This window comes from Heliconius melpomene, chromosome 17 (genome assembly GCF_056956725.1).
Source record: "Heliconius melpomene rosina isolate 202511_hmr_F chromosome 17, ASM5695672v1, whole genome shotgun sequence".
NCBI classification, from domain to species: Eukaryota; Metazoa; Arthropoda; class Insecta; order Lepidoptera; family Nymphalidae; genus Heliconius; species Heliconius melpomene.
In genome coordinates this window covers 7788384-7814740 of record NC_140405.1, presented here as the reverse complement: position 1 = coordinate 7814740, position 26357 = coordinate 7788384, and the positions used below count along the sequence as shown (strand labels likewise).

At 31.1% G+C, this 26357-nt stretch overlaps 2 protein-coding genes across 16 annotated transcripts in view; both read right to left on the bottom strand.

Moving 5' to 3' along the window:
- Positions 1-2562: 2562 nt before the first annotated feature.
- Positions 2563-8426, bottom strand: LOC146530121 (uncharacterized). Its single transcript, XM_085200516.1, has 3 exons — positions 7727-8426; positions 6629-6821; positions 2563-5335 (listed from the first exon to the last, which is right to left on the bottom strand). Exons 1-3 carry the CDS (start codon positions 8127-8129, stop codon positions 4990-4992), a joined length of 942 nt encoding a protein of 313 aa, XP_085056642.1. The 5' UTR covers positions 8130-8426; the 3' UTR covers positions 2563-4989.
- Positions 8427-8939: 513 nt separating this feature from the next.
- Positions 8940-26357, bottom strand: part of OtopLa (proton channel otopetrin-like a) — a 42891-nt gene continuing 25473 nt past the window's right edge. For 3 of the 15 annotated variants that reach the window (XM_085200502.1, XM_085200503.1, XM_085200510.1), the window contains exons 4-16: positions 18093-18277; positions 17774-18006; positions 17385-17468; positions 16685-16799; positions 16031-16191; positions 15755-15920; positions 15239-15409; positions 14341-14688; positions 13643-13859; positions 12481-12765; positions 11670-11907; positions 11123-11290; positions 8940-11008 (exon numbers count right to left, since the gene is read on the bottom strand). In XM_085200502.1, coding sequence (XP_085056628.1) covers positions 10868-11008; positions 11123-11290; positions 11670-11907; positions 12481-12765; positions 13643-13859; positions 14341-14688; positions 15239-15409; positions 15755-15920; positions 16031-16191; positions 16685-16799; positions 17385-17468; positions 17774-18006; positions 18093-18277 — 2512 coding nt within the window. In that variant the 3' untranslated portion in view covers positions 8940-10867. Of the gene's footprint in view, positions 11009-11122; positions 11291-11669; positions 11908-12480; positions 12766-13642; positions 13860-14340; positions 14689-15238; positions 15410-15754; positions 15921-16030; positions 16192-16684; positions 16800-17384; positions 17469-17773; positions 18007-18092; positions 18278-19809; positions 20147-26357 lie in introns of those variants that run through there. The other 12 variants (XM_085200504.1, XM_085200505.1, XM_085200511.1 and 9 more) reach the window with 10 other exon arrangements.

The window sequence follows — 26357 nt, the reverse complement described above, 5'->3', positions numbered from 1 at the left end:
TAAGAGGCGCAGGGTTCCAAACCTGCGCCTCTTAGAAAACGTCCAAGAAGCGTGGGTTCTAATCCCGCTAAGTTTCTAAAACAAGTTCTTCTTTTTTTCAAGTGACATTGACACTAAAAATATGTAACGTAGTACTTCAAAATACTTGAAAAAAAAATAACTACAATATATAAAATGAATTGGTAGCCAAAACCAGTTATATAAAGTAACACATAATATATCATCTCAATTATATTCGTCGGTCGTAGCACGTAATATTTCGTAGCTCATAACCCGCGGCTCGTAGCTCGTAGCTCGTAGCGCGACACCCCTTCGTTTTCCGCGGCCGGCGCCATGCGACGTCCGGACGTGTTTATTTTTCATTTCCGCCCGGTCCGGTCGGACCCTCCGGCTCCAAACCCTCTCGTCCCTCAGCGATGGCACAAGTGATGAAATTATGTTGAACAAACCTAAATTATAAAGTATTAATTGATACAAAATAATTATTTATCTTTATTTTATAGATGTTTGTGGTTTTTTATCTAAATTTGCAATAAAATTTGAGGAAGCACGTAACGCGTAACGCCAATATCCATTGTCTTGACTCTACCTTCCTTATGAAATGGTTAAGATATGAAAGATAGAAATATCATTCCATCGCACTTCCCTTCTTGTCTCTACCATTCATACGAAGTAATTTTATTTACAAACATCAATTAAAAACTTCCATAGTTTACTTAAAAACCTAAAACATATTATCAAATAAATATCAGCACTAAATCTTTAACTTACACCATGAAACAACATGACGCGTGTTAAAGATGAAGTACGTGAGGACAAGAAACAAAAATAAGAACATATCGATCTGTCCGTTTCTCCTTAATAAGAAATATATCCACATATAAACTTGTTCTTGTAAAACATAAATAAAAATATTATTGATCCATGTAGTACAGTGGGACAATGTTCGACTGCATATGCAATAGTAGTGGGTTCAATTCACACTCGAGGAAATAATTATTTTCATTTCTCCGAACGCTGTGCAATAAGCACGTTAAGTCCCGAATTCGTGTGCTGCGTCTATGTTATCTCAGCATAAAAAAGCTTAAGATATGAATATTTGTTTTGCTGCTTTATTTTCTTTAATGGATAATATGAACTTTTTTTTCCATTTTCCGCCGAATTCTGAAGGCAATGCGTGTTGTGAAAGCGATGATATGAAAATATCTCAATATTTCCTCAAGTGGGAATCGAACCCACAGCTTGTAGCGTTCCCCCGCTTTCCACACGCTTTTGCCCCTGCGCCAAGACTAACAAAAATACGAAAGGTGAAATTAAAACACACTTCTGTTTTCCATTTTACTCTGTGCCCTTTAGCACTTAAATCAATTGTGTATGCCAGTCGGTGTATTTTTATTTTTTGCTCTTCCCTTTTATAGGTTTATTTATTCGCACGTCCATATAAAGAAGAGTGTTATCAATCAATTTTTTAACGCAGCTTGTTTATCATAAGATAAAGAAAAACAAATTGAAAATTTCCCCATCTCTTTATAAGAGATTTCCTAATAGGAAATTGTTATATTTAATCAAAATTCGTTTGTTTTTTAATATTTTTTTCGGGATGTAAGTATTGGATGATGGTGTTATGAAATTAGGACGGTCGGAGAGTAAATAAATACCTGTAATAATAGTGACTTCGATAGAGAAATCAATCAAAACTATTCAAACTTCAATGCTGCTCGATAACTTGAAAAAACCCAGTGTTAAGACACTCTATGACCCATTTTCGGGCGACTTTTCGAGGCATTGCTGGTTGAGTGGCAGAACTTAACGCCGCGCTTAGCGCCACACGCTTAAATATTAATAAATAACAATTTATTCCTCCGGGTAGGAATCGAACCTACAACCGTTTACAGTCACACGTTTACAATAAAACGTTAGACATCAAACCTTTAAACTCAAGAAACCTTACAAAAAAAGACGTTGCCGTCATATAAGTGAGAACAACAAGATTACCTACAGCCGAATGTGCCGGTTCGTTTACCTCAATGTCGCAGGACAGGGCTGCACGTACGTGCTTCCTGTCTAGTATCTACTGTCTCCACTAGACGATAATGCCGCACGTCCGTTCTGATTTTACTCTATTGTACCTAAATTGGAATATATTTTTGTTTCTCTCCATATACTTTCCATGTTTTCATTTTATTTATTTATTATATACTTATATATTTATGTAAATCAATCACCACATTTGTAGATATTACTTCTTTGCGATATTTTCTTTACATTAGATATATTACTTGTATAAAATAAACTAATATTCTTTGTTAAATCAAAATTTTCAATTATATTAATTTCCTAACCCATTTCAGAAAATATGAAACAGGTGAGAATAATATAGAAAAAACGATTGAAATGAAATGAAAAAACTTTTCATGTAATTAATACTACTATTTATTTACTACTAAATATGATTTATTTATTTTGTAGTATATTACTACAAAATAAATCATATTTTCTTTCTTGAATATCTCAATAACTTATAAGGTCAAATGGAAATATATTTAATAAAAAATGCCAAAATATTAGAAGATTTTATTCTATTAAGAAACAGCCTTATACACTAGCAACAGTTAGGCATACGAAGTAGAGCGTCCTACACAAGAGTAGCAAACAAATGTCTTATTGAAAAAATATATTTTGTACAATAATTTATTTAGTCTCTCTTCTACTATCACAGTCCAAAGCTTATGACGATGTAAGATGCAGATAAGAAATGCAAACGATATAACTGCAAATTAGTTAAGTTAGGTTTTTTTTTACTTTTTTATTTAAAACTATAATTTATTTAATTACAGTAAATTTCGAAGTAAAATTGTTATAAAAATTTACAAAGTTATGTTAGAGACTTCATTACATTCACATTCATAGAATACTTTTCTTATTATAATAATTATGTTAACGTATAGCATATAAAAGTAAACATCAACAAAAAAATATTGTAAACAAAAAAAATAACACAAATGACAATGTTTGTTAAAAAAATATAAGTTTTTTAATAATTCATCAAATATGACTATCACGAAGACGATACGATGAAATAAAATTATATGAATTATATTTTAAATTATTTTTGTAAGAAACTGATTATGGAAACTTATAAGAAATATATTAAAATGAAATGAAAAAAATCTTTCATTTTATACTAATTTCGTATCGTATTTGGAAATCAAGGACTATACTAATATCAGTAATGAAAGTGCGTGTCAGAATAATATATTTTTAAACGTACAAAAAAATTACGTTAAGAACAGCGGCGACGATATGAAGTGACACATTTTTTTGATGTAGAAGGGAAAAATCAACAGGTTCCCTCTGCCTAATTTTTTTTACAAAGAATTAGTAACCGTTGTTGACGTACATTTATTATTTTTATTATTTTATCTTAATGAATCGTTTAAAAGTAAACTAAGTAAACATTTTGAGGAACTGTTCCAACTGATCATAGAAATTATTATACTTTAATAATTAATTTTATATGATATAATCAAGATCTATGCTCACTCAATGTTGGGCAGAATAAAACACTACTCAAGAATAGTATACTAAATAGTATTAAAAATGCATTAAAGGTTATATTTTGTACATTGAATATTTTTTTATAAAAAATGTAACGACATTTATATTATATCTTTAAAAATAATGTTATTTTCAAATATATTGTTTTGTATGTATAAAATATAATTTTTTTTTTTCAGAATCTGTCAATAACTAACAATTTAAAAATATTAATATTACTGTATGTTAAATATATTTCTATTCTTACTCTGTTCTCTCTTTTCTATGTATACAAGTAGTTTTATTAGTGTTACAATAAACTATTTTGTACTCATAATTTCAGGCCATATAATATGTATGTACTAATTGGCAATATTAGGTCATTTTCCAAGATTTGCTGTATGTGCCATGTTAACTGTACTACTTTTGACACCTAATAGAAATGTATTATACATATCTTTTATGTGTATATTAAACATATTTTATTCCTTATCCTCTCAAATTTTCAACTCATTGTAACAAAAATTATGTTTTGACACATGTGCATAATATTTTTATATATGTATGATATAGTTAATACTATTTAAGTAACAAAAGTTGGCCAACCTAAAACCCTTTTATACCTCAGAACTAAGAAAATATAACTTACAAATACTTATAATAGTAGCTTTAAGTCAAATTTCCAAATTTATTTATTACTTAGTAATCCGTTAAATATTGATTAAATATTGTGTCGGTAATGGTAGATTAAAATTAAAAAGTGAAGTGTTTTATGCAAATATCCTACACGTTCGTTGCCTTGTATATATTTTTATTCTTTTTAACATTATTCATAAATCGAGATCAAAAATTTGCTCTACTCCTGAAGCATACAGTTTAATGTTAATTAAATTACCCATTACAATTACTTTTTTGTAAGTACCATCTATATGAAGAGTGAGTAAATATTATACCAATAATAATAAAACAAATTATTATACAAATAATAAAAAAAGTAAAAAAATATATTACAATGTATTGTCACTTGGAATATTTAATTTATTTTCGAAAAGTTCAGGATATAGCTTTCTAATTACAAATAAAGCTTTCTGGTATTTTTTATCTTTTACATGTAATTAAGATTTTTAATCTGTTTACTAAAACTAATTGCTTTCAATAATTGTATGAAAAAGTTCAGATACTCAATGTACAAGATAAACCATAATTAAGATATGAATGCACAAATAATTTCTATATTATAGAAATAGATTTTGTCAACACTAGCTTACTTTCTAGTGCAGTTCAAATTAGCTATACCAAAATGGATGATAACTTTTTATTTATAATATAGAAAATAAAACTTTTATTTTCATTTATTTTTCAAATATTAATCGATATTCAACCATTTTTGTATAACAAACTTAAATTTAAAATTTATTATTATTATAAGGAATAATATTACTTTGTACATAATTATAATATTGACTTGTTACCATTACTTGACCAATTAATCAAAGTATCAGATGCTGCATCCTCTATGTCTAATAAAAGATTATTTTTCGATTCATCCTTTGAACCATTCAAAACGATATCTTCATCGTTCACCTGCAAATTCACGTAGGAGAGTGATTTTTTCTTTTGTTCCAGGTCAAATATTTCTAGGTCCTCTTCATCTTCGTCATCAGATTCCATAGTCAATGGGATTCGAGCCAATTCGAGGTTGTCTCTACGATCGTCCGATTGGAGTACGCCGTATCTGAATTGATTAGCGTCATTTGTGTTGTGTGCACTATTTGAATCGTATTTGTTGTTCTTTTTCCTGAAATTTGCGGTAAATGGAGTTAGTTATGTAACAAGTCTAAAAATAAATATAATTTCAGCTATTCATAAGTCTTGCTTATATTCTAAATTCTTCTTGAAAAACATTTATATTTTTAAATTCTCTATCTCTTCTCTAAATAACAAAAAGTATATAATAGTATACATATTATTTGTCATGTCAGAGATTATAAATAACTATATAGTAGGTATAATTACCAAAATCCCCGACGATATAAAAAAACATTTAAGCATTATAACCATTTTAATATACTTAATATGTTTTGTTATCAATAAATATATATTGTGTATATCAGATTACACACATGTAAAACTAATGTTACCTACATTAGTTATACAATACAACAATGTCATAAAATTTTATTGATTCTTGATATCAAATTAATTTTTTCATGCATAAAACATATGAATCTAATAAGCAACAGGTTTCTGGATTCATATTTTAATAAAAAGTAATAATAACATAGTGCGGGGCTATAAATTTTGTTAAAGATCCAATTAATACTGATAATGAAGCTGTAACCTCTACCATGCGTAATGCTAATCAGTTGCTACACAAATACACGGCGCCTAGGCACTATTATACCTTAGCGAATTCAAAATGGTATTTAATAATTTCAGTAACCCAAAAAGCAAGATTTTTATAGATTGACAATTTAACTCGCATAGTACAGTAGGCTAGTAAAACCTAGTGGTAAGACACTGCATTCCTCCTCATGTCATGTAGAGATCGAACTCATAATAATCGTGTAATTACAGTACAATGTTGTTCTACTGCGCAACTTTTTTTAATATGGGGGAAATATAAATAATTCTATGCTGACAAATTACGCTAACATAACCAAAAAAAAACATTAATTTAACTTGAAAAGATAAAAAAACATTTTACAGTCATTATTCGAAAAATATCGATGATGCATAAAATAATGCACAACACATTTATATTAGTCATCATTATCCTAAGGAAAAGATTGTGTTTTTGTATTGGCATACCCAATGACATCAGATTTTGTTTAAATTTGCTATTTTTAATATGTACATAAGTAGATCTTTTATAAGCTGTATAATAAGGAAGACCTAATTCTATTAATAGAAGTTGAGAAAATTTTAAACAATAAAAATTATTCATTATGTATTTCTGTAGTCATGTAACAGTGAAAAGAACATCAGCAGGATATTAGGTTAATGTTAATAAAAAATGATATTAACATCACATCCAGACATATGTGCAGTTTTTTAAAGAAAATAAAACCTGCTAAATATAAAAAAATACCTGTAAAATATGAAGTAAGCAACAGCAAGAATTGCAAATCCACCAAACACTATTAATCCTCTTTTCACAACTCCTGGACTGTTTATCGGAAGTAGGTTGTCTGAATTGGTTGCTGTTGCATTAGTTATTGTGATGGTTTTATTCAGTGTTGATGTAGTCTCATTGACGGTTTTTATATTTTTGGGATCTGTAACTATATAGAAAATCTATTTAACAATAGGTTGACAGAAAAAAAAATAAATAAAAATTATAGACTTAAGTGTATAATTAAACTATATATTTATTATTTTTATTCCAATAAGTCAGAAACCTTATCTTTCGACATGTCTGTTTATAATTATACACAGGAGCCATTGAAGTCATTTAAGTATTTAATTTATTTGTTTTAACTAAATAATATCATAAAGTATTACTATACTGCAACATACTCCATATTTATTTCTGTAATATAAAGATATGGCTTTAGATTCTTACATTTTCCTTATAGACTAATTATTTTCCAATATCATACTTATTATTAAAGAAAGACTGAAGAAGAATTAAGGAAGACTATTTATTATTTTTTCATATAAGCATTAGCCCTAAACTAGAATCAATTTCATGCTGCAGGCAGAGGGAACCTAGTGTTAAGACACTCCATTCCTCACTTTTTGCTGATTTTTTCGATACAATTGGTAATTGAGTAGCGTTCTTTGTATCTTTCAAATACTACAACCAAAGTTTATTAATATAGCAGAATATACTTTTATTAAATTAGTGAATCAATTTTACATTTTTAAATATAAATTATTATAAAAAAAAAGATGATTATTATGCATTACAGCAACATAACTTTACTATTTATGAATCTTAATAGAAACACTGTAGAAGTAGAAGTCTATAAATAGTAATCAAATTAGTCTTAAAGTCATACAAAACAAGGCATAATGATATATTTAATATTCTTCATTTGATTGTGAGTGACTTTATATAGGCTTACATTGCTTTTTAAACCATGATAATTAGAGAAATGAATGATGTGTAAAAGCAAACTAATTGAAAAATTATTACTACTTTAATTTTCAGTAAAATTAAAAAATATATAACAATAACACTTACTCTTAGAATTGTCCAAAATATTAGTAGTATTTTGAACTTTTGTATCAGTTATATTAGCAGGCTTCGTAAGCTGTGGTTCTTGAGCCTTTGTTGGTTCAGCCACAGAGCTATTTGAAGGTGGTTTAACATTCAATCCAACACCTTCGCTTAGTCCAACTGGAGATTTTACCTCAAGTTCAGATTTTTCACTCTCTATAAGATTTTTGTTTTGCTCTTGAGGATTATTTTGTGTTGATAATATTGCTTCACGCTTACGGAGATGTAACTTCGGAACATTTTTAATATACGGCCACTGCACATAAACACTATCTAAATCATTTTTATATACTTCTTCATTGTAGGTATTGTAGGTGGCATTAGCGCATGTAAGGAAGAGAAACAAAAATCCAACACAAATTATCATATTAGACAATTTAAGTCCGAAGCATTAGTTAAACTATTAATAAGATGCGATGCTACTTTTAATTTTGTTTAATTAAACCATTTATCCTGTAAGGCGTAAGCAAATTATACACTCTGTGGCCCGCGAATGTCTACAAACTTTGTAATGCACTGATAAATTATTAACTTAGGAAATAAACAGAAAAAATAAATAGAACTACAGTTATATGTATTAAAATAGAGTTGTATTGATACTAAAAATATTGTAATTTATAATTAAAAGCTGATCTAAGTATAACTGAATCAAATATTTGACAAATTAACAATGACAATTGACTACGGTGAATTGACATTTACGGTATGTTGACATTTACTATATAAGGTACGTTCAATTTTACAAGCGCTACAGAGCTACTATAAGTGATTAATAAAGAAATATTTGTTACCACAATTATATAATATCGTATGTTATTAATAAAAAAATATAAGTGGCGCTGATATAGATCGAGTAAGTGCTATAATAATTTAATTTATATCTGATCAAGTTTTATAGGTGGGTACCCATATGATAGGACACTGGAAATGCATTGTGAACTTACCGGCGAATTTTATTGTAAAGTTTAAACAATAAAAAATAATAATTATGTAAATTGTTAATAACAAGAAAACTATACGACACAAATATTAATGTGAGTTTTGGCTAAACTTGTTAATTGAATCACACACAAAATTAAGACAAATTTTTGCCCATCTATTTAGAAAATAATGAAATTACTTAAAATAAATCTACTGTTAAAAAGTATAAAATAATAGAGATAAATAAAACCAACAATCACATAAGTATTATTTAATTAATTCAAATAGACATTTATATTAATTTTATATTTAAATGTAGAGTTTCCAAATTTTAAATTTTTGGTAAGTATCTATAACACTTGAGTATCCACGTAATAATGTTAAACCTAAAGATACAGACTCGGTACATTTTGTTCCAAACATTTAGGTACACAGTAAATATCACTACAAAATTGAACAAGTTAGAAATAGTATAGATTTATCAAAGACTTACTATTAAAATGTGGTTTTAAATATATCGGCAGTGATAAAACAAGCCAAACCGCAAATACAAACGCACCAATATACCGCCGAACGTTACGAAATACTTTTATTCCCATTTAGTGGTAGCAACCACTAAAGAATTACCGAATTTGATAAATTACTAAATTTTAACAATACAATTATAGACAATAATTATTCCAGTCAAAAACTCCGAACCGAATTCACTCATAACCTCACCAATGTGAGCACACACCACTCTTTGTTTCTAGAGTAATCAATCAGTTACAATCAAATCTTAAAGTTAATTACAAAATTAATAAATATTTTATAAATAATTTATATGACCTATTTATACAAAATCTGTAAAGTAGAAATGATATTGATATCGCATAACGCGTTCGTTATCTCCGTTATCCGTAAGAATAGACGCATAATATCGTAGGTATCACCTAACATTTAAAATAAGTCAGCCTATAAAAATAGATTGCACGTAAAATTCAATACGAAAATATTTGCAGTGAGATTTTAACACAAAATGATCTAAGTGTAAGAAGAAGTCATAAGAACAATATTCACCAAATAAGTTACGAAATACCTTCAAATAAAAGGCTAAGGTTCTCTCGAGCTTCACAGATAGTTTAATCGAACATCTATAGAGTTGTTATTACTAGAACAATAAACTTTTCAAAATTTCAAATTTACGCAATACAATTTGTCTAAGAAAAGTGCGAAATAGTGATAAGTGATTTAGATCTTCATGGCCCCTTGCAATAAAATCATATATTCAACGTATTAAGCAGTTTACTGCTATTAGTAAAATTCATACTCTGGTGTTTCTGTAACTTTAAGTACATTTAATAAGAATTTAAGTTTAGACACGTCAACTATAATATATTCGTATGCATTAACCCTACACGCCTATCTCGAATAATTACGTAGCTCTAATAAATCTTTTGATACTTTCATATAGCATTATAACACTAAATATTAATACATTCTAATATTTCTCGAATATTGAAATTTTCATAATATTTTAAGGTCATTTGTTCTACATTCTGAACGTCGATAAAATAAGGCTTCCGTTGATTGCTATTGTTTTTCGTTACAAATTGTACGATTTGAACTGATGCGTTGAGTACGTAACATATTTTAAAAAATATTGTCAGATTCAAAAAATTCCTAAGTCCTATAAACAATGGCACTCGAAATTATTTCTAACATAGGAGGGAACTTTTCACAACTGCAGATAAACTCCGCGAATGTGAGCAAAAATGTAATACGTATTTGTTTAGTTTTGTTAAAAAAATCTCCCAATTCAGTCTTCAAAAGAAATCAAATTGAAATTCGAAACTATTGTATTGTGGAATGTGAAAAAAAAATTGACTAATATAGCCTTGAAATTAAACTGTGAAGTCCATTCATGTATGTTTTGCCTTTGTGGTGCACTACGATTCATTCCGGGATAGCAATAAGGTATTCCAGTTCTACCGCATAAAATTAAAATAATTTCGATATTAACTCCTACTGTTACCTACTAACTATTATTACGGAATTACCTATCGAAAACTGTTAACTGGCGATAAAATACCAAACCTACGTTTAAAATTGCTGTCCCGGATTAGGACGAAATCGATAGTTACTCCCAAGTTCAATTAGGGCGTAAATAAAGTTGGACTTTTGATTTTTTATTAGTCCAATAATTCACTCCAAACGCGCTTTGTAGCTGGTCTTCCATATTTCAGCAAGGGTCACCGCTGAGTGGAAACGATGGAAAATGCAAAGCGGGAGAGTAAAACGTTGTACCAGTGACCAAGCGACGAATCCGTAGAAGTCCAATTGCACCTGAAATTATTAAATTATATCATATTATAATTTTTTATATAAATTAGACTTAAGTAGTTTTTTTTACAACAACTCTTAAACCGATTACTAGAATTGTTAATATCTTAAGCTTACCGGATTCGCGAGGACTTTTTGAGCTTCAAACGTGTAAATTAGCCACATGGTCACATTACAAATAAGCAAGAAAGTGACAGCTTGGCGAGCGGGCTTGCTGCGTTCCTGCTCCGGAAGGTGTACACGGCGACGAGACACATCAGCGATAAACAACAATTGAAGGACCACCTAAAATGTTAATATTTATTAATGGGGAGCCTTGTCACTGAATGGCACTCCGACCTACACTTTCCGCCAGAAACAGAGGCAATACGGAACTCAAGGCTATACTTTGTCTTATGAGAACGAAAAAAGAAGATAATTGATGTCGCCGAAAGGAACATTTGGTAATCGTGTGTACCTACAGTCGGAAGCTATCTCACTTCACCATGATGGCTTCCTAAACAATATTCAAGTATCTCATTGTAAAATATCATCATTATGATCACCACATTCAACATCTAAAAAAATATCTCATAATTAAAAATACGAAAAATAAAAAAACTAAAAACATATACATTTGTAGGTAAAACATTGTCTTCCCATAAATATTTATACTTTAACTCACCTGAAGAACACTCAAACACCCAGTAATCATGACCAACAAATTAGGTTCGTGAGTGAACGCACCCATCCCACCGGCAATGACGCTAAACACCGCGTACACGAAGAGCCCAAACGCCGAGACACGAAGTAATATGTCGTTCAAGTCGGACTGCTCCTCCGAACGGAACTTCAGCGATTGTACCCTGCGGAGAGGTTCGGTACAGGAGGAGGGATTCGAGCTCCATTGCATTTTTCTACCACTACTCGATTTATATAAACCAAATGTGTCAAATTAAGACAAGTGTTAAACATTGAATTTTTTTTATTATGACGGAAGTTAACAAAAAGTGTGGCACATGCGAAGTGTATTGGAGCGTTTTGTATAATAGGAAGTGAGGGTTAGGAAATGTGGGAAATTACAGGAAAAGAAACAAAAACAACAAATAAGACACAGAACTAAATAAATAATATAAAAACTAAATAGTAAACATAAAGTGAAAAAATAACAATTATAACTTCTATTTAAGTTGTGTAAAAGTGTAACATAATATTAGCCACAAATCTAGTTTATATCTAAATAAGCGATTTTCCCACTGACTACTAGCATAAAATTTTAAATAACCATTAAATTACAGTACAGCCCTCGAGACGTGGTCGCACTGAAGTTAAGCTTTTTGAACTTTTGTGCATTGTTTATTAATTAATACAGAAGGAAATTAAAAAAAAACCAAAAGTAGCATCCTTAAAAAATCGGCCATCTGGAGCTAACTTCAGAGGGGCCATGATTCGATCGTACTATAGAACCGAAACTAACATACAAATTGAAAACTTACCGAATAAAACCAATCAGTATAGCCAAAATGGACAGCACCATCAAAGCGCAATGGGAGACATCGGCCAAATAAATCGAGAGGCGTTTCAATTCCTGGTGTCTAATCAGCACGAAGAAGAGTATCAAGCAGATGAGAGAAGCAACGAGCAACAGAAGACCACAGAAGAGTCCCTTGGAAGCGCCCGCGCAGTCCACCCTGTTGCCGCGCTGCGCCGCCGCGATGGCCGCCGCCCTGCGGGACAGAACAGCCTCCAGACGTCGCTCCAGATCCTCGTCGTTGGCAACGCTGCAACCAAACACGTACGCACACGTCAATTGCGTATGCGATAGTTTTTGGTGTTAATGATATGATATTCGTGCAAATCGTGCTTTCTAAATTAAGGGGTGTTATGAATTGCCATATAAAAGCGTCCAGACATCGCTTCAAATCTTCATCTTTGGTAACACTTGTGTACTTAAGATACTCCGTTTGCCACGTTTCGTCGAATTCTTCAGGCATTGCGTGTTAGTGGAGGAACTAAACGCCGTGGCGCTTTTCCTTGTTACCAGAGTGAAGAGATGAAAATATCGCGTCTAGTCACTCGATCCACGCGCCACGACGGTTTAATTTCTAATGTTCGTGCAATTAGTTGTGCATTTTAACTATAAGATGACTTAGTAAGTGGTTATATATTTTTAAAATTTTGACTTAAGTGAAGGCAATATTTTAACAGGGTCTGGTTATCATGCATTGTCCTATTATATATCATTCTCTTTCTAACGTACAAACTCTTTCGTGGTTTATCCATACAACGAGATATTGACGAAGTGGTTGGATGGAGAACAAAACCCAACTAAGGATAGAAAAATATTTTAGAAAACTTATATAAATTTAAATGTAGCGACACTTGATGTAGCTTGTTAAGAACGTATGACTTAGCTGTCATAAGGCTTGGAAACCACTCCAAGAGGCACGGATTCGAATCTCGTTATTCAGTTTAGTTCAGTTTATTGGTTAGTTCAGGTTTTTATACGATTTTTAAAATATTTTTGTCCTTAAAGAGTAACGTCATTTAAGTTTTTTAATAACTACAAAACTTAACGTCACTTATCGTTAACTACGAAAAGAAGAAAGTGTTTCCTATAAATAAAAATTTAAAAAATATATGCTAAATTATATCTACCTCGGGTATCGTCCAATATGCTTCCACATAACATAAATAACAGCAGCTCCGATCAATGAGTATTCTATGATGAAGGGGTACAGGTATGGAGCAGAATCAGACACAATAGTACCCATAATTGGGTTCCTACCGCAAACAGTAGTGTTATCGATATTTGCAATTAATGCAGCAGGATTGAGACCATCAAAAGATTCAAATATTTCCGTAGCGTTGTTAACTGTAAAAATATTATAATTTGTTATATATAGCTTAAAGAAAATAAAAATATAAATCAAAAATATATGTACACGAAAAAAATCTATTATAACGCAACTTATATATATTACAATAAATGGCGACCAGTTTTTTGTATACTCTTAGCTTTATATAATAACCGTTTTGTGCAATTGAAAACTAGACACCAACATGCTTACACGTGAATAAAAAACGTTGTGCTGCTAGACCTACAAAAATACACTGCGGTCGACGAGTTGTGGCCGCTCTAAAGTTAGCTTGTTAACTGCTCAGATTTGATTTCAAGACTTTCCTTACTTTTGTTTATTTTCGTCCCAACTGAACGATACGCAAAAGTTCAAAAAAGCTAACTTCAGGGCGGTCACGGCTCGCGGACTGCACTGTAAAAAAAAAAGAAATGACAAGACGCAAATTATAATATCTACTACGGCGGACCAAATGTGTAGATGACACCGTCGACAAACCTGGTGAATGTGGTGGTTCATCGACACGATACGTTTCTATATTATTCCCCCACTCATCTCTCTCTAAAGACGACGATCCAGTAGTGGTGGGTGTCACTATTGTTGACATAGTACTTATAATCGGTTTCATTGTTGAGGAATACAGCCATTGGAATACTTCCAACATAGCTGTTTGAGTTTGCGTCACTTTGTCAGTTCCTACTGTTATCGGCGCTACAGTGGACGTGGTTGTGAAAGGGTTATCGTTTGGCCAATAATTTTTATTATTGGGTTCGACGAAAGAAACCGGTTCATATCCTAAGGTGGCCTTTAGAGAGCTAAATATTTTAGATTTAGGTGTTGTAGTCGCTGAAAAGTTAGTCCAATGCTTATTTGAATAACATGTACATGCATAAATGAATGGATTTCATGTCGGGAAACATTATTTTAGTTACGGATCTAAAAAACAGGTTACAAACGTTATCAGTCCGTTAGTTCTACGCTGAGCTTTGCATCAATATGAGCGAGGTGTGACGTCGCCCATCAACCGCGACGCACCTTTTGGTTGGCTAAAACCGGTTTATACTACTTTTTGGCAACCTCTTGTAGTTAGTTATAGCGGCGTCACATATTTAATACTCAATATTATTTTTTATGTTCGATTTATTTAAAGTAAAGATAAGGTTGGTATGTGAGCAAGCAGTAAAAACAAGAGAAACAAATTGTGGACAGAACGCTGTCTTTAATGACAAAACAGAGCAATTCATTATGAACGCACATTTTTTATGTTTGAATTCTAATATTAAACTTTATTTTTAATAGGTTTTTTCATGGCTCTACATTTAGTGATCACTAACACAAATGTAAAGCTCAGCTTAAACCTCGCGAACTGAACATAATTTAAAATATAAATACTTACTCGTAGGCGCTGTGGTTGGAGGAACGGTAGAAGTCGACGTTATAACATTTAGTATTTGTTCTCCGGTCGATTTTGCAATATTACTAGCAGTTGAAGCTAAAGTCGTAGCAGCTGTAGTAATAGCTCCGAATACTTTTCCAGAGTGTCTTAAAGTATGCTTCCGGATGACTTCTATTAAAGCGGGATAATACTTTTGTTAAATTATATGTTTTTACAAGCACATATATATACATAATATAATAAAATTGAAACCAAATTCTGGGGACATTGCGTGATGAGTGAAAGAACTCAACACCACGCTTTTGCCTCGACTTCGAAAACGAATTCGGCCGAAAGTAGGGAACGGAATGTTTTAACCCTAGGTTTCATCTGCCTACCCTGCTGTGTGCGGGATACAGCGTGAAGCTGATTTATTTATTTATTTTACAAAATTGAACTCATCGTTTTGGATTATATATTAAAAAAAATATACTCAAATATATGTAAAATGTAAACTAATCTGTAAGTAAGCCTTACTTCCAAGTACACCCTCGCCGGGCACACCTTGAGGATTTTTCACGTGGTAATCAGTAATTTCCTTCAGTGATTCCAGAACTAACGTACGTATCCATACACAAATATTTGTAGCTACTACGTGCATTAAACCGAAACGAGCAATAACTTTGAATCGATGAATATTCAGCTGGAAAATAAAATTGATATATTATTATATCTCTCTCGAAACAGTACATTATATAATTTAAATCATTTAATAATAACATAAATTTAAATTTAATATTACATTACACTTACACGAGAATTCATAAATATAAAGTACATTTGCATAAATGTGAAAACCATTTGTAAAACAGGATTTACACCTTTCAATATCAAATAGCAGGGGGACTCTAATGGCAATTCAAAGAACGTTCCAAACTCCAGGCCATTGTAAATCATTGTTCCGAGGCCGAATGCTGTAAAAAAAAACTTTTAAAATCCTCTTAATACATTTATAGGTCATATGCAGTATTGTCAATGGTAAAATATGTAGGATTTTTTTTTAGTTTCATACATTATCCCGCTTATGGCAGGTAGACAAAGAAAACGTAGTGCCAAAAACGACTTCGTTCTCATCTTTTCGCCAAAATTGATGTTAAGTTAAGAGGATCGGGAAAATAAAAACAAAACATTGCCTTTTACAGCCAGAAAAAGTAGACGTCATAATAAAATATTAGGCTACGTGAACATCTAGCAGGTTCCCGCCACCGGGGTTATGGAAAAACCCTTGGCTCCCATAGCTCCGGTCTGTGGTAGTCGAAGAGCATCGTAAGATTTTAATAGGTAGTGTGGACGGCCTACATCTGCCGGTCCATGAGTCCCACATAACCCGCTCAAATTCCCATTGGGGCGGCGTACGCGTAAAAAGGTTCTCACAATAAAAAAAAAGGTTACAAATGTGAAATTTACCAATAGCACCAATTCGAAGGAAGAAACTGCCATGACTGTGTTCGTTCTGGGATGTTTTGCGACGTCGCATTGGTCGCGCCACTGGCCCCGCTTCAAGCTCCACTACGTCTTGTTGCTTTTCAAGAGAAATGCATACATCAAGAATAGTAGAATAAAAAATTGGTAATAAATATTTGTTTCGGTAAATATTATTAATGGAGATTTATGAATCAATTTCGACATACGATTTTAGATTAGACGAATATGCAATCATATGTCGTAAGCACATAGTAGTCGGCTATAAAAGTACAATACAAGTACATATCGTATCTGAAAATCGAGTATTTCTAATAATTACTTTGACGTACCAAACGCAGCTGTATTTCGGTAGTAGGTCAGGATATTTTAGGATACCTTAGGGTATCTATTCTGTACTGGATGAATGTTAACAATGGAAGAAATACTGCTGCGTTTGATAGAGGCAATTATAAGAAATATCCTCATTTGGAAATTACCCGAATGCACCATATTTATATTATTTTTGGGGTTTAATATTAGGAATAACTTATAATTTCAAATAATTCCGACGAAGCAAAACGGTGAAATAGCCGATAATAAAGCATTCTATATAATTTTGCAAACACACAACATTACAACAGCACATCCAAAGCTTTCCGTGATTATACGCAAATGATAAGCAGGATTCTTCTAGATACCTCACCTGTTCGGAGGCATATAATTGCGCCATTTGTATTTGCAATTGTTGTTGTCGTACTTTATCACGCATCTTACGGGGATACACCTCCTGCCCAAATGATATGGAAAAAACAAAAAAGTAGGCAGCATAAACAAAAGGGGGTCATGCGCCGGTCACGTTCTAGAGAAGCATTTACAAAATTGGTGTTTTAAGACAAAAGCAGATAAAAAAATTGCGAAAGTGTGATAGCTAATAAGTCACAAAAGTTTAAATCAAAAATCTATTTATAATAATGTGTATGTTAACTAACACAGACACAATGAACAAAATATATTATGATAGAATAATTATGTTATAAACAATGGGTTGGATGTGCTGATGATGTGCTTCAAACAAAATATTATGTTGCGTACCTGAAACTGGCTCTGCTTCTTGGTTTCTTTTGCTGCCTTATCCTTTCCAGAAGCTTCTTTCTTGTCCTTCTCCTTGTTTTTTCCATCTTTTTTGCCATCTTTCTTTCCGTCTTTGCCATCTTTTCCATCCTTTCCTTCTTTGTCTTTGGTTTTCTTTTCCTTTTCTTTCTTCTGTTTCTTTTCTTTGGGTGGGGGTTTGGGTTTAGGAGGACTCCCGTTGCAGCATGCGCTTTCTGTAAAGTTGATAGCAGTAATCCTTGTAGTATTTAATTTTGCTTATAAACATTATATAAGGTGACGTAATGGTGAGCCAATGTACCTTGAAGTAAGAAGCAGAATACGTATAGCAAGAACAATATGCTCACGCCATACAAATAAGTGAAAAATCCCTCGTAGTAGTAGAGAGACAGGTTGTGAGTGATTACATCGCTGATGACGTAAGCAATGCACACAACTACCAGAAGCTTCGCATAGATGAAACTCGAAATAATGAATAGCGAAGTTCTGAAAATGAAAAAAAGAATAAAAATCATTTTTGAATAGAACACAGAATCTTTTTACATAGAAACTGTACCACAATTGTTTTTATTGTTCAGGCAAACCAATTCATTCCGTATTTGTCCAATATATTATATAGTTTAAATAAAAATAACGATCAGTATAGCGTTGTGGAAGAATACTATAAGCCTGCAATTGTGTATATGGGTTTGGTGTTCAGCTACAAGACCGGTCTCGCTAGGACAAAGTTTCTAAGCTAGGATAAATCTTGTAATGGAGATGCATAATGTGAATGAATTTGAGTTTATTGTTAATTCTAAATAAGCGGCGCTTTCGTAGTTTGACTGGCTTCGCTATGATCTAAGACTAATGTATTTTTAACAGCATATTATTATACAAAATATTTTTTATAACCGTATAGTTTACATTTTAAAAGTTAAAAGTCTTTTTATTCCATGTGTGGTATTATTACACCATACGACTGCACGAACCCACTCTTGGCGGGTAGATTGCTCTCATCTTGACATGCACTTCTTTTAGAATGAATACTTATGGAGGAATAAAAACTGTCATAGTTGGTGTAGTCAAAAAATTTGTAGTATTATAAAATCATATTTATATATTCAAAGAAAATGTAGATAATATATTAAAATTATTTGAATTTTAAAAATTAATTTTTATAATTTTAAATTATATCTATCGCTTAAACATAATTACACGAACTTCACAAAGACAACACATGAAAACATCTTTTCATAATCATAATTATTGTTCGCAAAATAATATATTTTATGTTAATTAAAATAAAGCGAACAGATTATGCATATTTCAGAAAATCCAGGTTAAGCGCACTAGAAGTGCAGGCCGTATTCATTAACCGTCGCGTTATGGTATTCTGGGTCATGGACAAAAGAAAGTCAAAATCCCGCAAACTGAGCCATGTAAAAGTATTATTTAAAATAATACCTACTTATTAAAAATATTTATAAATTTTAAAAATATTTGAAAAATATAATTTGTTGAATCACAATAATAATTCGAAGTAAGTAATAAGCATTTTTACATATCTGCATAATTATTATAGTAAAAACATTTTTTATTTAGAGAGCAATAATTTTAATACTATAAATTTATATATATTATTTAATTTTCCTAATATAATTAGAATTTTACTGCTGCCCGCGAGGCGTTCGCTGGTCAATACTCGTATTTAAAATGGACAATAAATAATATTTAAGATTTACACGTAATTTTTTTTCAATAAAATTAAAAAATATATTTCCATAGTTACTACAAAGTTATAGGTACAATATACATTAGAAATATATTTAAATAAAATAAAATTTCAATTGAAATATAAAAAAACTTATCACTTTTAAAGATACATCGATCCTTTATTGCTAAACCATTAATATAATTAAAATTTTATTTAAAAAAAAAATTAAAAGTGTTTAAAATAGAACCTTTCATTTCTAAAAAGACTACTCTATTAATTCCTGTATTTATTACGCAAATGATATATTTAGGCGGAATCGTACTTCTTTGACGGCTTCGGTTGAACGCACTTCAGCTCCATTTCTTTGTTAGCGGTGTTATGCTTTTCGGCTATAGCTATATCGCTTCCCTGCTGGCGGTGCTGACCGACAGGCAGAGTAGCCATGTTATCCACAGACTCCAGCTCCACGGTGGCCACCTTCACTTCAGCCTCCATGGGCAGGTGCTTATCCTTCCCCATCGCACTTCACTTGATAAGGGACACTTCACACAACGTTGGACATAGCACAGGATGATGAACTGAGGGTAAGGACCAGGTTGAGAAGGATTTAAAGGGAGCCTTTTAAGGCAAAGAGATTCCGGAAACACGAAGGTGCGGCTTTTGCCAGAACCCGCGGCTCAAGTGCGCCGAGAGTTGCGCAGAAATGGATGCTGCGCGTAAGACCACCCGAGCCAGGGGCGGCAACGATCGACGCCCCTATATTCTAAATTGCAATTAACATGTGAGGGATATTTGTAATAATACGTAGGGTGATATTGGAAGGGTAGTCTAAACAATGCATTGATTGCTTCATGTAAGCTATTTTTAAGAGGACCTTAAAACAAAAAAATATACCTATAAGTTATATTTATAAGAGTTATATTTTAAAATATATATTTTTTAAGAAAAAAATATCTGATTTAAATTCATCGTTAACCACGCTTTTATAATTTACATTTCGATTAGTCACATATAGCAATTAAAAGTATTATCTACAATTAAATACAATAACAGAACGGTGGCAGCCCTAATCTGGCGGCACGCGGTCGATATAGGCGCGTCTATCCCAGAAGCTTTGGGAAGCTGCGCGACCCACTGACCCGGCCTTTGGTTGAAAACACCCATCAAAATTGCTCTCAGTCAGAAATCAGAATCCATCACATACGGGTGCGGCAGCCCTAGCCTCTCTCATCACGGCCTTTATGCACGACGGTTGAATGTCCGCCCATTATAAGTCGCTAAAAGTCACATAATAGCTGTCTAGAAGGATAAAAGCGCGCATGCTCGATCCAGATTGAATACTGACCGTACTGTAACAGGGCGGTGAACCCTGTGAAAGCACAACACTACGTAATACTGAACTCGACCACTTCAAATAATAGAGCTTTGGGTCAAGCTTTCAAGACAAGTATCTAACGAGGTTTCGTGATGATAACGATAACATGAAACGCTTATTCTACATTATAAAATGTTAGCGGACTTATGAAATATATTTTTATATTTTATATCTTTTTTTTTAGTTTTTTAGAGTTTTAGAGTTTATGAAACTGCAGCTTTTTCTATTTATGATCCATTTAAAAGAATTAATATATTCAGTATGTATGTTAAAGCTATTTTTAATCCTAATCTGAAATTATGAAAAATATATTTTTAAATAAATTACACGGATTCAATTTCTATGCATCGTTGAAGTTAAAATTAAATGTTTTGAAATTTTAATATGATGCTAAACGTAGAATGAAGACTTGTTACACACACATTCTTATCTAATCTCGTACATTTCTTGAATCCATCAAAAATCAATAATTTTTAATAAATATAAAACATGTTATTTTTATAAATTTGCCTTTTCTGCTAAAAAATATTCTATATTCTATATATATTATATAAATTTTTATTAGGAATTTGTAACACGATATTTGTAATACTAAGCTTTACTACAATACCATTTACATACACAAAGGTGGACATTAGCTCGTATTGCAAAACATATGCGGTTTCAAGGAGGTATTAATTTAATTAGCTGCACATACTCATCCTACTTCGACATTCATTATGTTAAAATCGTCACATATATTCTAAATAGAAATTGTGCAATTTTTTCACGTCACGTCTGTTTTCATATTTATAACTAGAGGGCCCGTGCGGGGCTATGCCCGTTTGAAATAGAAATATTAATAAAGAAATTGAAAACTTACGGCAATTACCAAATTTGTCGAACTAAATACTTTAAGTTGACATAACTTTTTTATTTATGAACCGATTGTAATAAAATAAACCCTATATGTTTTCGGAAGCTTTCCAAAATCCAATAGTAAAAACCGCATCTAAATCGGTTAAGCCGCTTCTGAGATTAGCGATAACAGACGCAAAGACAAACCGACAAAAATTTTAAAAATAATTGTTTTGGGTTCTATTACGTTAATAAAGGTTCCCAATAACATTTTTTTTAAATATCTTCCAAGTACAGACACCGACCCTCTTACGATTTTATTATAAGTATAGATAGATTTAGATTTTAAAATGTGAAGCATGTTATAGATTAGATAGAATTTGATTATTTCTTACTAAAATATTTGTAGCTTGTCGATACGATATTAAATTCAATTTATGAAATATTGTCGTTTTTCAAGTTTGAAATGTGTGTGTAAGTGTTAATAAAATATAATAGTTGTAATCAATAATAATGTAAATAAACACACACAGAATAAATATTAAGAGATACTAAATATAGGATATGTGCACTTAATCTTCAATCTTGATAATTAATATTAACTGACAAAATTAAAGGATAATGCATAATTAAATTAATTATTATATTTTAAATTGCGAAATGCAAATATAATAAAATGCCATGTACATGTATACAAATTACAAAGATCATTTAATTTACTTATTTAATTAAAATATTATATTATACAGTCTCTACATAACGAGTAGACTGCACCAAAAAAATAATTTTAGATATTTTATCTAGGTTCTCTCTGTGCCGACCCACCGTCGAGTTCGAAATTGTACACTCGGGCAGAACGTAACGATAGCGCGATCTAAAGTAGTACAACGCCATCTATGTTGCAGCTGCGGAAATTATTCCGCGAGATATTAACCCTACATACAAGGCTGTTTCTGTTATAATGGGTGTCAGTTATGCTTTCTTCTATATTGGCTACGTTTCTTAACACTTTTATATTCAAATTCAAATTCAAAATATATATATATTATTCGTCTAATGAACATATGAACAGAAAGCTACCACCGATTCGGAAGGCAGTTCTGCTGAGAAGAGCCGGCAAGAAACTCAACAGTTGCTCTTTTCAAAATCAATGGTACAATCTACTAAATTTGCTGGCAGCTATCCTGCATTACATTCAATAGACATTAATTCCATACATGTTTATCCTTTAAATATTCTTGAACAGTGTAATAAGCTTTACTTGTCAGAATTTTTTATACAGATTATATAGAGATAATCTCAAGCTTTTAGATTATAAATATATCTCACGGTTCTTTTTATATGTAACCAGCTATAAAAAAAAAAGTTTCACATTATATCCCTCATGTAGCAGTGTAGGCAAATGGAACCTAGTTTTAAGCCCTCTGTTTCAATTAAGATGCTTCCATTCTCCACTTTCCGCCGAATTTTGTAGGTATTGCATGTTGAGCGGCGGAACTCAACCTTGTGCAACCTTGTTGCTCATTACCCGAGCAAAGAAGGAAAAATGTTAATTTTTCAGCGGGTATATATTGATGCCTAAAGTTGTGCAAAATGACATAACTGCTGGTAGTAGACTGAGAGTCATCAATTATGAGCCTGGCCTGCATTATTTGGTATTCATAACATGAACATCCCCATTAATGGGAAACGAATATTGATGTTTTTGTGGCAATATTAAAGTTTCCATATTGCTTAATGATTCAGATAAAAATAGTAGTAATAATAATTTTATTTATTTTTTATTTACATTAATTGACACATTTAATGTCACACGTGATTTTATTATATTAACCTTTTTTCAGCTTAACACTGAATCCCACATATAGAAATGAAGACAGAGGGGACCTAGTGTTAAAACACTCCATTCTCCACTTTCTGCAATTCTTGAGGCATTGCAGGTAAAGTGGAAGAATGCAATGCCATGTTTTCCATTGTTACCAAAGTGGTTATCAAACCCGTAACTCATGTTTACACATTGTCCATTACAACAGCATTTTATTAGCAGCATTAGTGCACATTATTGTGCACTACAACAGCCTAAAATATATAGCTAACAATGGCGGTATTGAAAAGTTTCCTGCAGTCAAACTCACAAAGAGTTTTGCAGGACACAGTTTAACTTTTTGTATATATTGTTAAGTGGTACTAATAAAATAATAAAAAATAAAAAAAAAGCATGGGTGTTGCTCACCACTAAGCTGATTAAATATTTTGTCCCATCCCAAAGAAAACATCTTCAAAATAAAGAAATGACAAATAGAGATTAGGTCTGATAGAAATATATGACAAATTGGAAAATTTGAGCATAAGCTTATCTAGTTGTATAATGGTTTTGGTGAAAATTTACCTGTATATTAAAAATTCATAAATATAAATTAAAAAGTTATAAATATAATTTAAGCCAAATTGCAGTTTCAAACAAAATTAATGACAAAATAATAATAAATGGGCAATAAAAGTAAAGTGATTTAACAAATGTAATAAAATCTTAGTTTTAGGACAATTAAGTACTTTATTTTTGTATATTACAGAAAAAAAAGTATCCTAATTATATATTGAATTTTTTTTAGATACTTACATTCATATTAAAACCGTGTCGTCGCATATTTCGACGTTTGCAATATTCTACTACTGCAAATTGCAATTTACAACTGATTTACTTTTTTATTATAATTATTTTTAAAAAAGTTTTAACTTTTACACTTTTGCTGTTATACACACTGACTCGAATAATTTTATTTTTATACCTTTTACTTAATAATCACAAGTCAAATCACGAACAAAAAAGAATTGTTTAAGTTCAACAGTGAGAAAATTAACAATATTCAAATTTCAAAACGCTTCACAATTCACATACAATAATGACATATGAGTTATGTTATGACATTGACATTGTAACAATTTCAACAGATAATTAAAAAATATATAAAATATTATTCCGTATCTATAATCTCACTCTTCATAGCATTTAAAATATTTATTTTAAATATTTAAGGCACCATATTTAATAATATTTAAAAGGTACAGTGCCGTAAATATGAGAAAAGAGCTTTTATATATAAATAGAATTGAAGTAAATGTCTATAATTTCAAAATAACCGTGGTTGTGTGCTTTACTTGATAGTAAAAACAATCAATTCGTTCGGACCATTCTTAATAAACCGTCCCCCCTGTATTATATACTTATCACACTGTATACTTCTCAGTGCGCTCCATTCTCTCTGACTACGTTAAGTTTTAGTATACTAATAAATGTAAAACCAAAAATATAATATAGATGTAGAGACCCGGTCTTTCGGTTAGACAAAACGGAACACTTTTCTATACTATTTACTATATCGGCATGAAGGTAGCGATAGCGCAATTAAGAATTCTACACCGCCATCATTTTTAGAAATAGGATAACGAAATTTAAAATTTTGTAAGTAAACATATTTTCATGTTTATTTTAGTTCATTCTATATTTTAGTTATTGCTTTAATGCTAGATGGCGCTGGTGTACTTGCTAATCTGGTTGTTTTGCTGTATGTTTAATGAATAAAAACTTTTATACCAAAAGATTTCCTTTTTAAAAATGTCTTTATAATAATCCTTATAATAACATTGACCAAATATGTGTATATTATTTGCTAACTTACTTACTTAGTATAAAAAAGCTTATTTATTTTAATAAATGAAGAATTTTTAATAAAAAGATTATAAATGTGTCATGAAAGGCTTTTCTTCAATTTTTATTATAATTTCGACAATCACCTACAACTTCCATGTTGTGAATTTTTTTTATTAAATAAGTAATGAAAGAATTAAAAACACTCACTAGAGTTTATCGCAATAGTTAAAGATTTATAGCATAAACAAATCGGCAAACAACTAAATAATAATACTAATTATATTGACAATGCTATAGTAATTCTAATGGCTTACGTCGAATCCTTCAATGACATAATATTGGTGGGACTAACCTTGTTGCTGCATACAATACATCATTACTTTTATATGGGCGTAAGCCTTAAAAGTTGTAATGAAACTGAATAAAACATTTCTATCGCTTTAGATTAATATCTACTCATAATTATAAAAGAATAAGCAACAAAATCTTTTTATTTTATCCTTCAATTTATTTGAGGATTCTATAATTAAGTAAGTATCCAATATTTAAATTTATCTAAAAGATTAAACATCAATTATATTTGTATCTCAATATTGAAATATCTACGTATTTCATTGTATATAAAAAAACTTAATATCAAAAGGAACAATTTTCACAAATGAATGCGTTGATTCTGCTTAAGAGATGATCAATTTTGCGGGGTACCTATAGCATGAAGCTTACGAAACTAATAAATATCTATATTTGTAATATGATAATCTAAGAAAAGTTTCTATATTACAAAAATTGACAAAAACAGATTCACATAGATATTAAACTCTTTTCGCCTTTAATAATTATAAAAAGTTTTCTTTAGAACATAAATCACTGCCTTAAGATGGAACGATAAACATAAATTCATGCCCAACTCCTAACCAGGGTACGGACGAGGACATGCCATTAATGAAACATGAGAAATGATGACGTCATTATGAAATATGTATGCGATTCGCCAATAGATGTTTCT